The sequence below is a fragment of the Talpa europaea genome (genome assembly GCF_964194135.1).
Source record: "Talpa europaea genome assembly, chromosome: 10".
Taxonomy (NCBI): domain Eukaryota; kingdom Metazoa; phylum Chordata; class Mammalia; order Eulipotyphla; family Talpidae; genus Talpa; species Talpa europaea.
Window position 1 is genome coordinate 82,584,216 of NC_140077.1, and position 17,957 is coordinate 82,602,172.

The 17,957-nt window shown below is 32.3% G+C and overlaps 1 protein-coding gene across 1 annotated transcript in view; it reads right to left on the reverse strand.

Moving 5' to 3' along the window:
* Positions 1–2,632: 2,632 nt before the first annotated feature.
* The window catches only part of CDC73 (cell division cycle 73), a gene marked incomplete at its 3' end in the record, with an annotated part of 96,454 nt that continues 81,129 nt past the window's right edge, over positions 2,633–17,957 (reverse strand). The window contains exons 14-17 of the mRNA XM_084245225.1: positions 10,194–10,355; positions 8,720–8,820; positions 3,594–3,735; positions 2,633–2,669 (exon numbers count right to left, since the gene is read on the reverse strand). Of these exons, the coding sequence (XP_084101351.1) occupies positions 2,633–2,669; positions 3,594–3,735; positions 8,720–8,820; positions 10,194–10,355 (442 nt within the window). The remainder of the gene's footprint in view (positions 2,670–3,593; positions 3,736–8,719; positions 8,821–10,193; positions 10,356–17,957) is intronic.

Sequence of the window (17,957 nt, forward strand, 5' to 3'; positions counted from 1 at the left end):
GAAAAAACTGGATGTTTAATACTGGTATTGTTTTCAATAACAAATTAAACCAGTGAGATTCTCAATCTTTCTGGAGCATAAAATTACCTGGAGAACTTTTAAAAAATACTGATGATGAGGTTTTGTCCCAAATAATTTAAATCAGAATCAGGATTCAAGCACTGGTATTCTTAAAAGCTCCCAAATGATTCTGTGTAGTCAGGGTTGAGAACTATGATGAAAACCTATAAGCTTCTGTTACCTGACTCAGAAAAGTGTTCTATGAAAAAAGAGACGGAATTTTCCTCTACCAGGGGACAGGTCAAGAATGTCTCCAGTTAACATTAACTTACAGTTTATTAATGTATACTCTTGTCCATTAAAATACCTGTTTTTACTTTTTCATTCTTTATAATTCTGTATTTTCAAACTCCAAGACCAAGTATAATTAGTCAAAGTACATTTTTGCAATGAGTCTATTATACTGAAAATTCACCATTCATCCATGCATTTAAGTATTTACTGAATGCCTACTATGTGCAAGGCACTATGATAGGTGCTACTTGTAGGACTTGGAGTCATGAGAGAATGACCAGTGATCAACTGAAATTTTGGGTTCCCCCCCGCCAAATCAGTGGCTAGAAAATAAATTACAAGGACCTAAATATGGGATCAAACTGCCAAAAAAGAGATATACACTAAGGATTTGATTTTAAGATACATGGCATAGCATATTAATTCTTTTCCTAATGTTTCTTACAGTATTTCCAGAAGCCTTTGAATATACATAAGGCAAAATCACAATAGAAAAATAAACCCTGTTTAAAGTAGATGTTCCCAATTTTAACCACTCTTTATCAAGTAAATTTCATACATGACGTTAAGTATAAATACTAAAAATCTTTATAGAAAGGTAGTTCATGTCCACTTGTAGTAGTCTTAACAAGTAAATTTACATTAAAACATTACAGATTCTAGTACTTAACTATTTTATCATGGAGAAAGTTTAAACAATACATAATTTATTTTGAAGACAGATTCATATGTTGAGATATTCTAATGTGAACAAATTTGAGTTTTCTTTTATTTTTTCAAGAAAGGATGCAGAAAAGGAGGAAAGAAAGGGGCAGAATCTGTTTAAACCTTATAAATATCCTAAAACTTAGTAACTTTAAATGTTAACTGCCTTTCCTCTGAAGAATCTAGTGAATTCCATATGAATAAATATTTTTCTATTCACTACTGGTATGAACTTCTGTGGTTACTTAAAAAATAAATAGTAAGTGCTTCTCATCTGTATGGTAACAATTTCAAAATGAGGCTAGGTAACGTTAGCCTAACAAAAAGGAGCTAAATGTTTGTAAAAAAATAGGTTAACCAAAGAGAGATCACTAAGGGGAAAAATGACATGAGATGAATGATTAGCAAAAAGGCTAATAACAAAAACTCTTTAGGTTTCAAGTTGCTTTTAAGTAGTAAAAGGTGAAATCAAGACTCAAGGAAAATGCATATTCACTGTACCTTGGATGCAATACTCTGTCTAAAGTAGAGAAGTAGCAAAATATTTTACTAAGTTAAAATATAGGTTTTATATTTTATACGATATTGAACACACACATAAAAATACCAGTGTTTTTATCTTGTTTCTGTTCAGACACTTAATTAAGCAAATGTGTTCTTTGGTGTCTGGAATATTTTATCAATATTTAGGGATAATGTAAGATAAGAATTCCAAGATCAACATGCCTAGAAAGAGAAGACTCAAAATACTATACCATATAAAGGATCAAAGGTGAACTTATGAGAAAAGATACGGAAGTTAAGTTACATTGCAGTAGGACTAACACATTTACTTTCCCCCGAATCATACTATGGATCCCAAAATAAAAAGAACTATAGCCTATTGGATTTTTAATCTGTGTTTTGAAATTTTTCAAGTGGAAAGATATCACAGATAGAAATATATTGTTCTAAGTTTTAAAATCACCAAAGTCAGTGAGAAGAATGTACATTCATTAAATGTATTCATTATAAGTAAAGAAGTCTTGAAAAAGCTAAAGAGTTTAACCAAAGCTGAAGAATTGTTTTTGATTTTTCATTATTCCTTTTAAAATAAAGTGTAGATATAGTACACATACAGATTGATATTTTGATTCATTCAAAATAGTCACATCCCTTTGCTTGGTTTTGAAAGTTCCAGAAATTAAAATTGAATACCAGTCATAACAGTATTTTCAATAAAAGGAATTAAAGAGCAATGAAAAATCAGAAGCAAGATGGCTTAAAGAGCCTTAAAACCTCTAAATATACACACATTTATAACCTGTATTTATTTTCTAAAGAAACAAATTTAAGTAATGCTAATTTTAACCAATGGAGAAAAAAACTTCTATCAAAATATACAATTTCCATTACAGACTAGAAGGCTAATATTAAAAAAATAATTGTAAGCCAAAAAGTTTGCTTATATGGATGACAGGCATCATCCCTTTGAAGCATAAAGCATCAAATAAGATCTTATAAAAGATCGATCTGTGACCTTCTTCATTTGTAAGTTCTTGATAAATTCATAAAGCTTGAGTGTCAGTCTTTACATCAAGGTATATCCATGCTTCTTAATCCAGATTTCCAGGAAAAGGGGAAATCAAGTAATTCAGAATCTCAAGTGGGATTTATGTTTTACCATGTACCTGAAAAAAGAGTATTACAATAGGTTATAAAGATTAAATAAATTTTAGAATATTTAGATTATTACATATAATAAGCTGATAATTAAAAAAAAAAACAAAATCAACAGAAAAGGATATTTTGTAAAAAACCAGAAAACTGGTACTGTAACATTTGTAAATATAAGGGCTTTTGAAGCAAATAATCTGACAGGTTCTGGCTCAAGTAACAAATGTTTCTCTTTAATAATTGGTCCTTACTATAATTGTATTATTATACTAAGTATATTACAATAATGCTCTTTAATGTATTATCAACTGTAATCATTGGGGTAACTCAATCACTTCTGACTTTGAGGAAACCCATAATACTCAGTAGAGAAATATATATCAAGAAAGCTAAGGATTTTAATGGCCTCAATTAGGAAGAAAGATTCAATGGTGCTAACTGTGATCCTATACTGTTTTCAAAGTTTCCAATTACAAAATTGATATTATTATAAAGGGCTTTAAGAACTCTATACCAACAACTAAAATTAATTCAACTACTGGATTTCTTTTATGAGCTACCCATAAATCAAATTCCAGATCAGACACTTTTCTGTGCTGACCCCCGCTACACCAAAACAAACAAACATTCTAGGTATCACTTAATCCAAGCCCTTTGAACAGAGAAATAACAAGGTTCAGAAAGGCATATAGTTCATTAGTCAGATCACAAAACCATTTAGTTCTTCTGACTCAAACGTTTAGTTTTTCTTCTACTAAGCTATAAAAAGTCCTTTGTAAAGTCAATATAACAAACATTTGTTAATTATTTACTGTAGGTCAGTTAATTAACAATGTTTCAAAAAGGAAGCTGGGGGATATGGTTCACAATTTTAAGTAAACTAAAATCTAACTGACAGGAATAAAGCAGAAGTTAGTGCATTTCAGGATCAAAATTACCTATCCAATGTTTCCCAGAACCGTAAGAAAACTGGTCTATCCAAGTGACGTTTGTGATAGCTGAGTTCTAATACTGTTACATCCCATTTCTGAACATTTGGATCCAGACGAACTTCATCATATTTAAGATGGAAGGCTTTAACTATACAGGGAGGGGGGGAAAAATAGTATTTTTTATTCATGCTTCAATCAAAATTATGAAAATGTTTTATTAAAGAATAAAAATATTCAACACAGACATCAACTAAAAAAGTAAAAAAAAAAATCCTTTCACCAACCAAAGCTATATATAACCAAAGTGATATCTTAAATAGATATTAAGCACTGTAGTAGCCTCAAAACATTACTTCAATATGTATTTTTTGAGAGTTTATATAGCCAGTCACTGGACAGTGGAATGAATAAAATATGACTAAACACATGTAATCTGGTGAAGGATAATATGAAAAAAATATTTAAATATAGTATGATAAGGGTAGTGGTACATGTCAAAGAAACGCAAGAAAATCAACCTTACCCAGAAGACCATGATATTCAGAAAAGGCTTGTATGGGCAGATAGATTAGGTCATAATTGTAGACCAAAGGTATAGTAAGACTTAGGCAAATACAGAACAAAAATGACCCCTTAGCAATACAACTATGATCAAAGAGAAAATGGCGCAATCTAAGAACTAAATAAATTTAATGAAACTACCTCATGCAAAGTAATTAGGGAAAAAAATAACATGTTATACTGTGGGGGCCATACATGGGAGTTCAGATTTTTATTTAAGAATACAGGGGATTCACTGCAGAGACTAATGATAAAGTTGAGTACCAATAGGAGAGAGATTTGCTCAATTGGGGAGAAGATAAATGTATAGTAAGAAGATTCAAGAGATAATCAGGGAGTAAGAACTAATGGGAGTTGGTAAGAAATGATGATGAGAAAAAGAAAAAATTGGAAGGCCTTTTGAGAAGATTACTTAGAAGTAGAGAAAATTTAAATGCTACAAAAAGCAGATCTTAGCAAAGTTCTAGGAGAAGGGGGGTTTCAGGCAAGGGAATAACTGACACAAAGGTTCTGTGATGGAACAGGCTTGGAATGCCTACAAATATATACAAATTCTTTGAAAACAATGTAGAACTTTTTTTGGTATGAGTTAAAAAAAATTCTATTTTATTCCAAAAATGATAGTAAGCCACTAGAAAGTTTAGGACCAGGAAGGTAAAAATTTTCTGATTTTCATTTTTAAAAGGTAACTCTGGATGTCAGGCAGATGAAAGACTCTAAAACAAAACTTCCCAACTAGTGTGTCCTGCAAACAGGTTAACAGGTAGCCATAAAATACTGACTTTCTCCCTTATCATTCTATCCTTGATCAGTTGAATCATTCTAATTTATTATTAAATCCTCAATCAGGTTATCATCAGTGGAGGTTCTCCTTTACATATACACATTATGAGATGCTTAATTTTTCTTTACCTTTTTAGTTTTTTCCTAGCATGCATGATTATTACTGCCATTATTATCTAGTAGTAGGGATGTTTGGGGGGGAAAAAAAAGGACTTTTTTTTTTTTTTTTGGACAGCTATTTTAAGGATAGTTTGTCCCTTCCAATATCGCTTGCTAGTTTACTAGCTTTTGATGTTAGCAAGCAATTCAAGGTCTAATTCTTGATGAAAATTCAAAATTTGTGCCATATAAAGCCACTAACTTTTTTTTTAATTATTTGCTTTTAGAAATATAGGACTCACTGATTACAAATTATTATTAATATAAATTAAATGAATTTAAATAATTCATCGTGAAGAGGCTATTTTTTAATTTTATACATTTTTTAATTTCATTTTTCATTTTTGTACAATGTATGCATTTTCATCTTGGTTATAGTCCCCGTGAAATTCCCACCACCATTGTTTTGATCCTACTACCTTCTCCGTCTCTGTAGTATGTCTGGTTTATAGTTGCCTGTTGATTTTGATTTTTACTTTATTATAATTAGTCTTTTTCCTGATCCCTTATTTGAGTTTTCTAAATTCCTGCTGAGTGAGAACATCCAGTATTTTTCTTTTTCTTTTTGGCTTATTTCACTGAGCGTGATCCCTTTCAGCTTCATCCATTTTGCTGCAAATGGCATGAGTTTATCTTTTTTGACTGCTGAGTAATATTCCATTGTGTATATGTACCACATCTTCTTGATCCAATCATCTGTTTTTGGGCATTTGGGTTGTTTCCATAGCTTACCTATTAATAGTAAATAGTGCTGCAATAAACATAGGGGAGCAGATGTCCTTTTGAATTACTGCTTTTGTGTCCTTTGGGTAGATAAGTAGGAGTGGAATTGCTGGATCATATGAAAGCTCCATTTTTAGCAGATTGGGGAACCTCCACACAGCTTTCCACAGTGGTTGGACCAGTTTGCACTCCCACCAGCAGGGTAGGAGAGTTCCTTTTTCTCCACATCCTCGCAAACATTTGTTGTTGCTAGTTTTTTTTAATATGTGCCATTCTCACTGGTGTAGGATGGTATCTCATAGTTTTGATTTGCATTTCCCTGATTACAAGTGATACTGAACATTTTTTCATATGCCTGTTAGGCATTTAAAGAGGCTATTTGTATGGTCTCAAAAAATTCAGATAAATGTATAAAAATATTTTATGGTGGCATAGAAAATACTAAAGCAATATAGTTCACAAATTCAGAATTACTCATTTTTTGCTAACTGTATGAATTTATCTCCCCTTTTTATTACAGGAACAAAGAAGCCTAAGAAATAGAAAAGTAGCTCTTTTGAAAAATACTCAGTAAATACAATCAAGGCATATCAGATTACAAAGGGATAACATAATATAGAATATCTCAAATGAAAAAGCTCCCTCACTGACTAGTGAAAATTTGTAGATATTAAAAAATCTTCATCAACAAATGTATATAGGCATTTTAAGCATTAAAAAAAATTAAAGAGCATAACCAATTACATTATTCAAATTTCTCAAAATTTTGAAGATTTTAGCAATTTTATGCAATTCAATATTTAATATCTTCTCTAAAAATATGTATTTCTTTATTGCACAGTATAGAAAAGATAATACTAATTTTTATCAAAGCCCATATGGATAATTTTACCCTCAGGTTTTCCCTCTATGTTATATAAATATTGTCATTTACTGTTATGGGGAAAGAGAGAGAAGCTAGATGAGGCAAGCAATAGAATGGCTTAAGCAAATTATTGGAAAAACCAACTGAGAAAAGAAACAGCTTGAGGAAGATGAAAGAATATAAAACAATCAATTCCATTTGGAACAGGTTGCATTTGATGTTATCAAAAGAACTACGAGGTAATCAGTGAGATATGTAAGCCTAGAATATCAAAACACAGACATAATTTTAGAATAAAGACATATTCTCTCTTTTTGAGAATATGTAATTAGAAAAGTGAGAATAAAAATGTGTAGTTGAAAGGCAGAAGGAAAAGTAGCTAAAGAAAGTTTAACAACAACCCCTTGGAAAAGAACATTTTTAAAAAAAAAAAAGAGGATGGAAGAGGGAAGAATCAAATTCTGGTAAGGAGATCAAAAGTATCCAGTATTTGGGTCACAGTATGAGTTTGGTGTGAACAGTTTGGTTTAGTCAGAGTCAGACTACAATAGAGAGAGAATTAATGCAAAATGGTTAGTAGAGACAATTCTTTCAAAGGTTTAGTGATAAAGGAAAATACAGAAGAAACTAGAAAGAAGGACAAGTGAGATCAAGGAAATGGGTTCTGGTTTATTTTTTGAAGATACAAGGAGTAAAAGAACTTTCATTTGAAATTCTGATAGAAAGTAGTCAAAAAGGAAGGTTGAAGAGAAAGAATAATTCATGGAAGAAAATCTCTTGGTAACAGGTTTTTGGAAGTTTCAAATTTCTTATCTAAATTTCAGAAGACTAACAATCTGAACAAATGCAATTTTAACATCATTATATTCTTTAAGAAATCTAAATAGCCTATATATCCTAAAGACATTCTAATTATTTTTTTATTTTAATAATATGCAAAAGAACAAGCAAGAGGTAAAGTACATCATTCAGCTTCACCGATAATTTAAATTAAAATTTTCCCCTCTCAGCATCTTTTTCTGTTTATCAACTTGTTTTGCATTACTCAAGTTTCAGAAATAACAAAAAAAAATTTATCATAATATAATAATACTAGCATTCATTTTTAAAAATGAAGGTAGGAGAGTAATTAAAACTCTCAAGCTTGGACAGTTCCTAGCCTGAAAGAATGGTGTGATACTACTAAAAAATAAAAAAGCTAAAGTTGCTTTTAAAGGGCTGATTTTCACAAAAGCACAATCTACATTTATAAGTATTAAAATTGTCATTTCTAATAACATATTTGGTTTCATGAGAATGTCTTTTAAAAAGGAATTTCACTAACATTACTAATTTAATTGGGCACTCAAGTTCAATAATCATTGGAATATCCTTCCCAGGAAATAAATGGCTAAATTTATCAACTCTGGGCATTGCAACACATACCAACATATGGTCAATTAAAGACACAGACCACATGAAATCCAATCATTCAACAGGTATCTACTGAATGTTTTCCCTATGTCTGTACTGAGAACAGGGTGATCAAGACAGATAAGCTCCTCCCATCACAGAACATACAGTGTAGCCAGTGAAGACTGACAATAAAGATACAAAAATAAGATAAAACACCAAACAACACTAAGTGCCAACATGAAAATATGTCAGCTTACAGAATAACTGAAAGAAACAATACTATTTCCAGGATTGTTTCAAAGGAGTCTGAAAAGAGAGAATACTAGTGCTCAGATCTGAATTAAAAAGAAAAATGCAATCATGACACAATTATTCTAACAACAGACTCAGCAAAAGTCAACTCGCACAAATACCTGCCATCAATATGTGGCTATGCAACAAGATTTATGACTTAAGCAACCAAGAAAGTAATTATAAATATTGGGGAACAAGTGATATTAACTCCCAGACAGTGAGTGTTAATGTTGGGAAAAAAAAAAAAAAAAACCGTTTTAAAGACATTTCACAGGTGCTTAAAAATTAACATTATATACCAAGCAAGCATGTGTTTATATTGGATAAGCAGTTGAAGTAAGGAGAATCTTACTTTTAGCAAAAATGTCAACTGGTGATCCATCAGGCAAAAGCCACGGCCAACCTTTGAACTGCCATGCAGGACCCTGCACAAAAACTGCCACAACCCGGTCCCTACAAATAGAAATGGAAAAGAGGGGAGAAAAGATACAGAATATCTCAATCATGAGTTTTTTTCACTGTAAATTCTTAGTGAAAGAGTCTAATAACTATTCATGTGATATAGTCTTCTGCCAACACTCCTGGAAGGCAAGCAAAGTCCATTACCAAAACTTTTCATTACAATGTCATCATTAGAACACATTAATGATTGCTATAGTTTCCATGTATCTGCTTTTTCACCTGAGCCTTAAACATAATTACATATACAATTCTTATATGTGATCTTTTTAGCCTTTTATCTTTGCCCTTCTATTAATTAGAGTAAGGGCCCACTTTTCCAATGCAATGGGGAACAGAAGTTGATCTATTAATTGAAAAAGTTCATCTTAAAAGGAAATCATTTTACTTTAATTAGAAACACTAAATTACAGTATTTCACCAACATTTTAAGAAGCCCTAAGGCCTTGTTTTTCAGTTCTTCTGATATCTGGAAAGTAATCTGGGTACAGAAACCATTCTGATTTTTTAATTTTTCCAATCATTTATACTCAACCTAAATTCTGTAAGTTTTATTTTTAAGGAATGTATTTTTCCAACCATTCAACTTTGCTTTCTTGAAATGAACATATCACTTTCAAGGCCTTTATATTTCACTTGTTTACAAAATATTCAATTAAATAGAGAAATTATAATTAAGTTATAATTGCCATAAACAATTTAAGCCTATAACTAAAGAGGCATGAACAAAATCATAACAGCAACAATAATTAACATTACTAAGATTTACTATAAGCATTTACTAAGTTTTAATGCTGTTCTAAACACTTTATACATTACTAATGTTAACAATTTAATCTTCAAAACAATTGATGGGATAAAGACTATTATTATCTCCATTTTAGAGAGGAGGAAACAGAAGTGCCAGGGCATACTAAAAAACAGTCCAATGCCCAGAAGAGGAAAAGAGGATAAGGAGGGGAAAGGAGTGAGAGAAGAGGGAAAAAGAATGAGAGAGAGGGGAAAGTAAGTGACTAAGCCTGTGTACTGGCTCAAATGCTAAGATTGATAAATCATGAGAAGAGCTGTCTCAGTATTACTGAATTATTCCAACCTTACATCTACTCCCAGACACTATACTGATAATCTCTGTACTCCATACATCCAACAAAACATTAAACATTACTGTTTCTGTTGTTCAAAAGAGAGTGTTTAAATAAAGTTTAGCTATCTAAAATGTTTAGGTATTATCTCAATGTTAACATTTCTGATAATGTCAAATCAGACAGGTTTCAAGGATAGATTCTATTTAGAACTCATGATAAAATCTGGTACTTAATCATTATGCAAACAATTAATGACTATGTTAATAATACAGACTGTCTTACCAGTCTTGAGGCATAAGTTTAAGGGGCTGGTCTACTACTCTATAAGGAACTGTGACGCTAAGTGCAGTACCCCCTGGTTGCATCTGGTCTTTTCTTCTCTGTATTAGGGTTTCATTTTCTCGTTGGCAGCCTTGTTTCTTCTTTTCATCTGATGGGACAAATCTTTGAAAAAAGATAAAATATCAAATGTACTCAAATATATTCCATGCAAATGAGGAAATAACTGTATTTTGAAATTATTTATTGAGATTTAAAACAAAAATGCTTGAATTTTCACAAGAACCAGTCCTTCATGGAGAGATCATAATACTTGAAGAGTACAGATCTGCCCTTTACAACACAAATTATATTCATCCATCTAGTACTTAGCATTCTCCAAAGTCACATAAGAGATCACAACAATTCTTGATTTCTCAACTGCTATTAGAGAGAAATTTTATTACAAATCGAAAGGTCACTTGAAATGAAGATGATATGGCCACATTACAAATGAAGATGGTGAGTATAGGTATCTTCCTAGATAGAAAATTTAGCCTACCCAGGAACTTTCACAAACACCTGTTTCACTTTTACACCTCAGCAAAACTTGAAAAATGCCATCAGTATAGGACAAGGAAGAGGATTAAGACACTGGCATGGGAGTTTTGGTGTAGGATGAGTGAAGCATGTGCACATATGGAGGCGTGAAAATGTAGCCCCAACCTTAAGTAAATATCAATTTAAAAAAGCCATTTAATTTCAAGGTTGCTTTGCAAATTTTAAAAAGCAGAGGAACCAAGTCAGTGTTTGCCAATAGTCTTTCAGTAAACAATTTTAGTAATCCAGTAAATTACGAACTCTAAACAGTTCAATTTGGTACTGTACTACCAACAGATAATCTCAAAATAATTTAGCAATCTAGCAGAGCTATTGTCAGGTCCTGATTTTCATTTACAAAGCATTTAAAAGGCTTATTTTTGAAATACACATACACGCACACACACTCTCTCTCTCTTTCTAATACACTCTCACACACTCTCCTAATATACTCTATTAGCATATTTTATGATGCTATAGTCCTGTCCCTCCAATTAACGGAGGGTGTGAGGGACCATGCAATACTGCACTGAGTATCATTCTCTTCTAATTTTTAAAAGACATAAAAGGACAAAGGGAGCTTATTAGAGCTTGCATTTGGTAAGGTCCTTTGAAAAAATGTCAATACCAGATACTGGGTTCATCCTATAGCATACTGACATACTAATTTTGTAGTTATGAAAATTTTTAGTACATGGTAATTGTGATAATATTGAAATTCATTGTGAGCTATGTGTTCTCACATCAATTTCACATCTTATGGAAAAGATTTCCCTATCATTTAAAAATTTCCCCTAGATAACCATTTTACTTCCTATGGATTTTCATTATTTAATTAACCAAGTTCACTCAGAAAATGTTAAATACTAACATTGGGAATAAAACATTTTTTTAATACACATGCAGTTCTAATGTAACAACAAATAATGAAAGCAGAGTAACGTGGTAACTTACACAACATGCATACATACATGCATATATAGTTGTACAAATTGTGGACCATGATCCTTTGAAGCTTATATTTCAGGCACAAAGAACAGGGTCTTATAACCAAGAGAAAGATGCTTTGCTTTAATTTATGAGTCTATAGCCATATGGAGTTAAATTATTTGAATTCTTAAATATAATACTGCAATTCCTTCCTTTCTGTATTTTGAAAATTTAGTACGCTGCAAAGGTATAAATCCACTTATGAAAAATTAGTTATAATAAACTTTAATAACAAATGAATTGTAATATACAAATGAGTGATTACAATACCCACAACTTAAGTCTATTAAACACCTAGTTTAACTTGTGTAAGAAATAAGCTATATCTATATATCTATATATAAAGCATTCACATGTTCACTTTTTTTAAAGAGCTTTTTATTGAAGTACATTGCATTGTAACATTACATAAGTTTCAGGTGTGCATCACGAAAAATCAACAGGTTCTATATGTCTACACATTCACTGGTGTGCCTTATTAGAGTTCAGAGTCACTAACATGATTCTTTAATTATATACCTAGAATTTTCAGTATTTTAATTTCTGAATATATTGAAGCATTTTTTTCTTAGAACATTAGTCATCTCTTGTTAGCAGTAAAATTTACTTCAAAATTACATTTTATATCACATGATGAAAGGAAAAAAAAAACACCAATTAAAGTTGCCTCAGAAATACTCTATGTAAGTCAGAGACATCTCTCCTCTGAGGAAATTGGCCTCTTCTCAAGGATCAAATGCACTGCTTGATGTTTGTGACCCTTTTTTATGTATCTCTATAACAAAATTTGCACATCTCCAGAAAAAAAGCAACAGTTTCATCTACCAGTATCCTCCTTTCTTGAGTTCCATAAAGTACTTGGTTGTCACATAACATGAAAATGAGGTCAGTCACTCTGCCAATAGGAATGCATGTTATACAAATATCAAATTCATGTCCAAGTGCTTTATATCACTGTATTTTTGTCCATACGGTAACATTTCCACTGACATAAAATTTACATATAGTGAAATTCACACTCGCATGAGTTTTGATAAATGTATACCCAGTGTAATCACCACTCAGACTCAAGATACAGAATATCTGCATCAAACTAGAAATGTTTCCTCATGCACTTTCAGTCTATCCTGACCCTCCCTCCTCAATAACCATTATTTCTATTTTCCATCACCATACTTCCCTCATGTATGTTAGTTCTGCCTGTTTTAGGAATTCATATACATGGAGTCACACTAGATACATTTCTTTGTGCCTGATTTCTTTCAATTTAGTGTTTCTGATACGCACTTATGTTGGTGGAATATATTAGTCATTCTATTTTACTACCAAGTAAAATTCTATTACATATATATGCCACATTTTGTTAATATATTCTCCTATATTGGACATTTGGGGTAGTTCCAAAAATAGGATAGTAGCCAAAAAATTAAAAAAAAAAAAAAAGACAAACACCCTATTATAAACATTGTTGTATTGTTTTTTTGTGGTCATGTTTTCCTTTTCCTTCTATGAATACCCATGAGAATTCATGTAAGTAGGACAAAGTACACAGAACATCTTAAAAGACATCTCTGAAACAGCAAGAAATACAAGATTTTTGGGACAAAGACTGAGCAAAGACAGGGACCCAGAGAAGTAATTCTGTAGACTTCCATCTCTAGAAGAAGACATGGGCCTTCTAAGTAATAAACTAAACAAATGGATGCTCTGTTTACTGTATTTTACTAGGTTTGTGGAATAGGAAACAAAGTCCAAATTCTGTTCAAGGAAGGAATCTACTAAAAGCTCCTTTCACAAAGCTAGGACTCTCAAAGGTTTAGTATAATAATAAACAAGAAATAAACCAAATGTCCATTAATTTTTCTTCTCCCCAATCCCTAGTCTTAACTGACACTATGGCAACTTCAAGGAAAATCAAACCTCAGAATTATAAACTAAAGTTCACTTTGATTTGCAGCCAACAATTAACAACCCTGGCCACAGTGACTGATTCACCAACAAAGACACATCTAAGCCTGGCTAATAAGACTTGATCTAGAATTTTTGCTGGAATTATTGTAAAGCATGTACTATCTTTCTACTATAATTGTTAACCTGGAGGTTCCTGATGATCTTTTTTGTCCCTGAAGGGGGACAAGGGGCATTGGGGTGTGGAGAAGGAATCCACCTTCTTGAGTCAAAAGACTTGAGTTAAAGCTACTTCAAGTTGATTTTTACAACTAAAAGTTGCAACTTGGGCCTCCCCTGGTGGCACAGGTGGTTGAGCGCCGTGCTGTGAAGCTGTCCGCAGCCTCTGCAGCGCTGGCTCAATTCTAGCCGGCTGGTGAGGGTCCCACATGGCGGGGCAGACCTCTCCTGTCTGGCCCGCTGCTCCCCTCAGCAGTATATTTCATCAGTCTGCCTGCTCTGTTCCCCGCTCTGTCTCTGGTGAATCCTCTCATCCTCCCATGCATCTGGTCTGTACCCCAGTTCTTGTATAAAATAAATAATCTTTAAAAAAAATAAAATAAAAAAAATAAAAGTTGCAACTTACAACTAACTACTCTTAACAAATACAACAAGAATGGATACATGTTATTTAAAGAAATATTTTGACATCCATTGATTTATCCAATATTTGCAATTTACTTACTACACTTTAATTTCAAGTGTGGTTGGTATGATGAAAGTCATTACTGCTTAAACAGGTACAGTCTACTGAAATAACTATATTAGTAATGGCAAAGAATAAAATAATGATATGATAATATACAAAAAAACAGGTGTCAGACTTTGTTATTTTGAAAAATAGAACATATTTGTAGGTTAAAAATTTATTTTCCCCTTCATAAAGAAGGTGAAATGTGGGGGCAAAAATTAACAATAGCTGGATGTTAAAGAAACATAAATGACAATTTAAACTGATTCCATTTGGTAAAGCTCCAAGTGTTTAAGAGATACCCCCACCTTAATTCGAAACTCGAAGAATTTCCACAGAAAAAATTTCAAGGAAAGGGACAATAAAAGAGCAAATGAAAAACAGTCAAATAAATAGTAAAAACTAAGAAAGGAAAAGAGGTATCATGAATAATAGGTCAAAATAAAAGGTAACTTTCAAATGATGAAATAAAAAAATTAAAGCCTATAAAACAGGGCCGTAAATATGAACAGGGAACAAAATTATTTTTAAAAGACCAAAGATTTGAAAAGACCTAAAAAGAACCAGTAAAACTTAAATATAAGGGCTCTAAACTTTAGGATGCAATTTATAAACTAAGAATAAGATTAGAGCATAACCAAAAAAAAAAAAAAAAAAGAAAGAAAAACAAATAGAGGTTAAGCCTGAAGAAATTATTTAGAATGCAGAATACCTGAAAGCAAAATTCTTTAAGAAACAAGGAGAATAAAATGAGGTCTGAGGTTTGTCTCATTTCATATCCCAGAAAGATGAAGAGGAAAAAATGGAAGTGGGGGGAGTAATAACTAAAGAGGTTAAGGGTCAAGATATTCTAAGCTAATGAAAAACACAAATCCAAGGATTTAACACTAGTGAATATCGTATGTGATAAATAAGAAATCTACATCTAGATATAGCAGATAAACCCATTTGAAATAACCAAATTTAAAAAAAAATGAAAAACCAGATAAAGCATATTTCCTTCACAAGACTGATTATCCACACAAACAGCTGACCTTTCATTATCATCAATGGAAGCTAGAGACAATGCAGTGTCTTCAATGTGGTCAGAAAAAAAAAAAAATTATTTTTCAATGTTATTGAATCATTCTGCATTGCTTGTGGCTGCCAAGAACTATGCATAATAAACTGCCTCTTCCCTATGTCTCAAGTATATAATTTCCTCACATGCATTTCTTGTGCAGTATTTGACTAATCTAAGGGGAACTCTGCATATTTTGGGGACATGCTCTTCATGGAACTATCCTCTTCAGAAATTTTCCCTGTGAAGTTACCATCATGGTCAATTCATAAGTTCCATCCAACCAATTTATTTTAAATAAAATTCTATTAAAACTTCTCTCAAGATCATGTTTATATTATTAACTTAATTTTGTTATCTATATAATAAAGGGTACAGTGGGTTTTGTTTTATTTCATTTACTTATTGAAGGACTAGAAAATTCAAGAAGCTTCAATTTTACATGATACCAAACAGAATCTATGCCAACATGAGTTATGGGTTACAGCCAGTACTATAATTGTGTGGAGGAGGTTTCAATTATGCATTAATTACAAAGCAAAGCCTCCAGCTGACTTAAACTGCAGGGGAGATGTCAGTTGCAATGAGGTGTTAAACAATGAAGGGAGTGTTTTAAACTTAGAAGAAAAATTAAGCATGGTCTATCCTAACATGTGGTCTGTTTTACTGTTTGGCTTCTTTGTAATAAGGCAAAGGAGAAGGACACTAAAATTTACTTTGTGGTCTCTGTCCTATTTACTAAAATCTTTTATGAAATAACATTTAAGTACTAGATTTGTAATATATTCAGATGAATATTATAAAGGTTCTCCAGAATAAAAAAGACAATTTTGATTAACTTTTTAAAAATTTACTATGAATTTCTGTAACCAGACATTTATTATAAAAAATTATGTTGTCAATTACTAAAATTTGTGAGAACTGGACAATATAAAATTTGCAAATTGTAAAAGACAACAAGTGAGAAAAAGCCTTAAAGACCGCTAACTCAAATATAATAAGTGGGGAAAAAAATCGAGTATAATGACTTAGGTCTGTAAAGTGTCTACTTTTCACCACACTTTCAATAAAGCAGTAAGGCTAAGTTTTATACTAATAGGGTTACATATTTTATTTCTTCTCATCAGTGGCAATTAATGACCCCTAACACACTATTGCAACAATCCTGAGTTCCTAGAAAGTTACAATGTACTTATCTGCATAGCACTTGCTTTTTAGTTATTGTTCTAAAAGTGTATGCTGAATTGAACAAACTCAGTATATACAGCAATCTCCCCCAAATGAAACTTGTCACTAAATCCACGTTTATCTGTCTTAGAGCTACAGCCAAACAGCATGTATTACTAAAGATAAAAACTAATTTCTAATGGGTATATTATAATGAAATAGTCTGCATTTTTAACTCCCCACAGGTACATCTCAAACAGTTAACAAGCTTGCTGTTCTACATACTGTGGTAGTGGCAATGGGTACTTCAGTAAGGGGCGCACTAAGATAACTACACCTGAAGGGGATCCTAAACTTCCAAATACTAACACGTTGCTTCTTGTCAGTGCAACTGGGAAAAAAAAAACGCTGTAGTCTGAACACTGTATTTCACAGACTGTTGCTTATATTATTAAGATAGATTTGACAGATCTTACAAACTTCAGTTCCAGTAATATACTGTACCAGATATTATTAAAAACCCTACCATTATAAACAACAAGAAATACTAGATAAAATATAACAAATACACGAAATGCTTAGCTGAGCTACAACGAAAATACTCATGGAACCAAAATCACTGCTGCCAAGTGGCAGAAAATAGAACATAGGATATGCCTTTCTGCAGTTGGTTTTTACCTCCCACACCGGGGAAGGAAAAAAGGAGCTAAAACTGAAACCTTAGAAGAAATGTACAATCAACAAAAAAGATTAACTAGGAAAATTCCAGATCAGTGTTAAGGAAGCATATCCATTTTGACCTGGCTCTAGAGTCAGGCTCAAGAGCCAGGAAAGAAAAGGGGCTCTTACTTTGTCACCACAGGGCCAATTGCAATGTCACTCAGATCTGACATGAATTTCAATTTATACTCAAACTCCAAATGGAAAAAACAAAACAATTCATATTAAAAATTAATACAATACCTTTTTCTTTAGAATATTAGCTAGAAGTTTCACTAACGGATTTTCACTAAAGGGTCCAGAGATAAAAGAGTTTTGGAAATTTTAATTCAGACTATCTATGAGGTCTATAGCACAAAAACTGAAATGTTTTCTCCCATCAAAAAAATATGGATCAGGGCCTCCCTGGTGGCACAGCGGGTTGAGTGCAGTGCTGTGAAACTGTCCACAGCCTCTGCAACTCCAGTTCAATTCCCAGGCGGTCAGGGAGATACCCACATGGCGTGGCAGACCTCTCCTGTCTTGCCTGCTGTTCCCCTCCCTCAGCAGTGTTTTCACTCCATCTGCCCATTGTGCTCTGTCTCTAGTGAATCCTCTCACCCTCCCGCGCCTG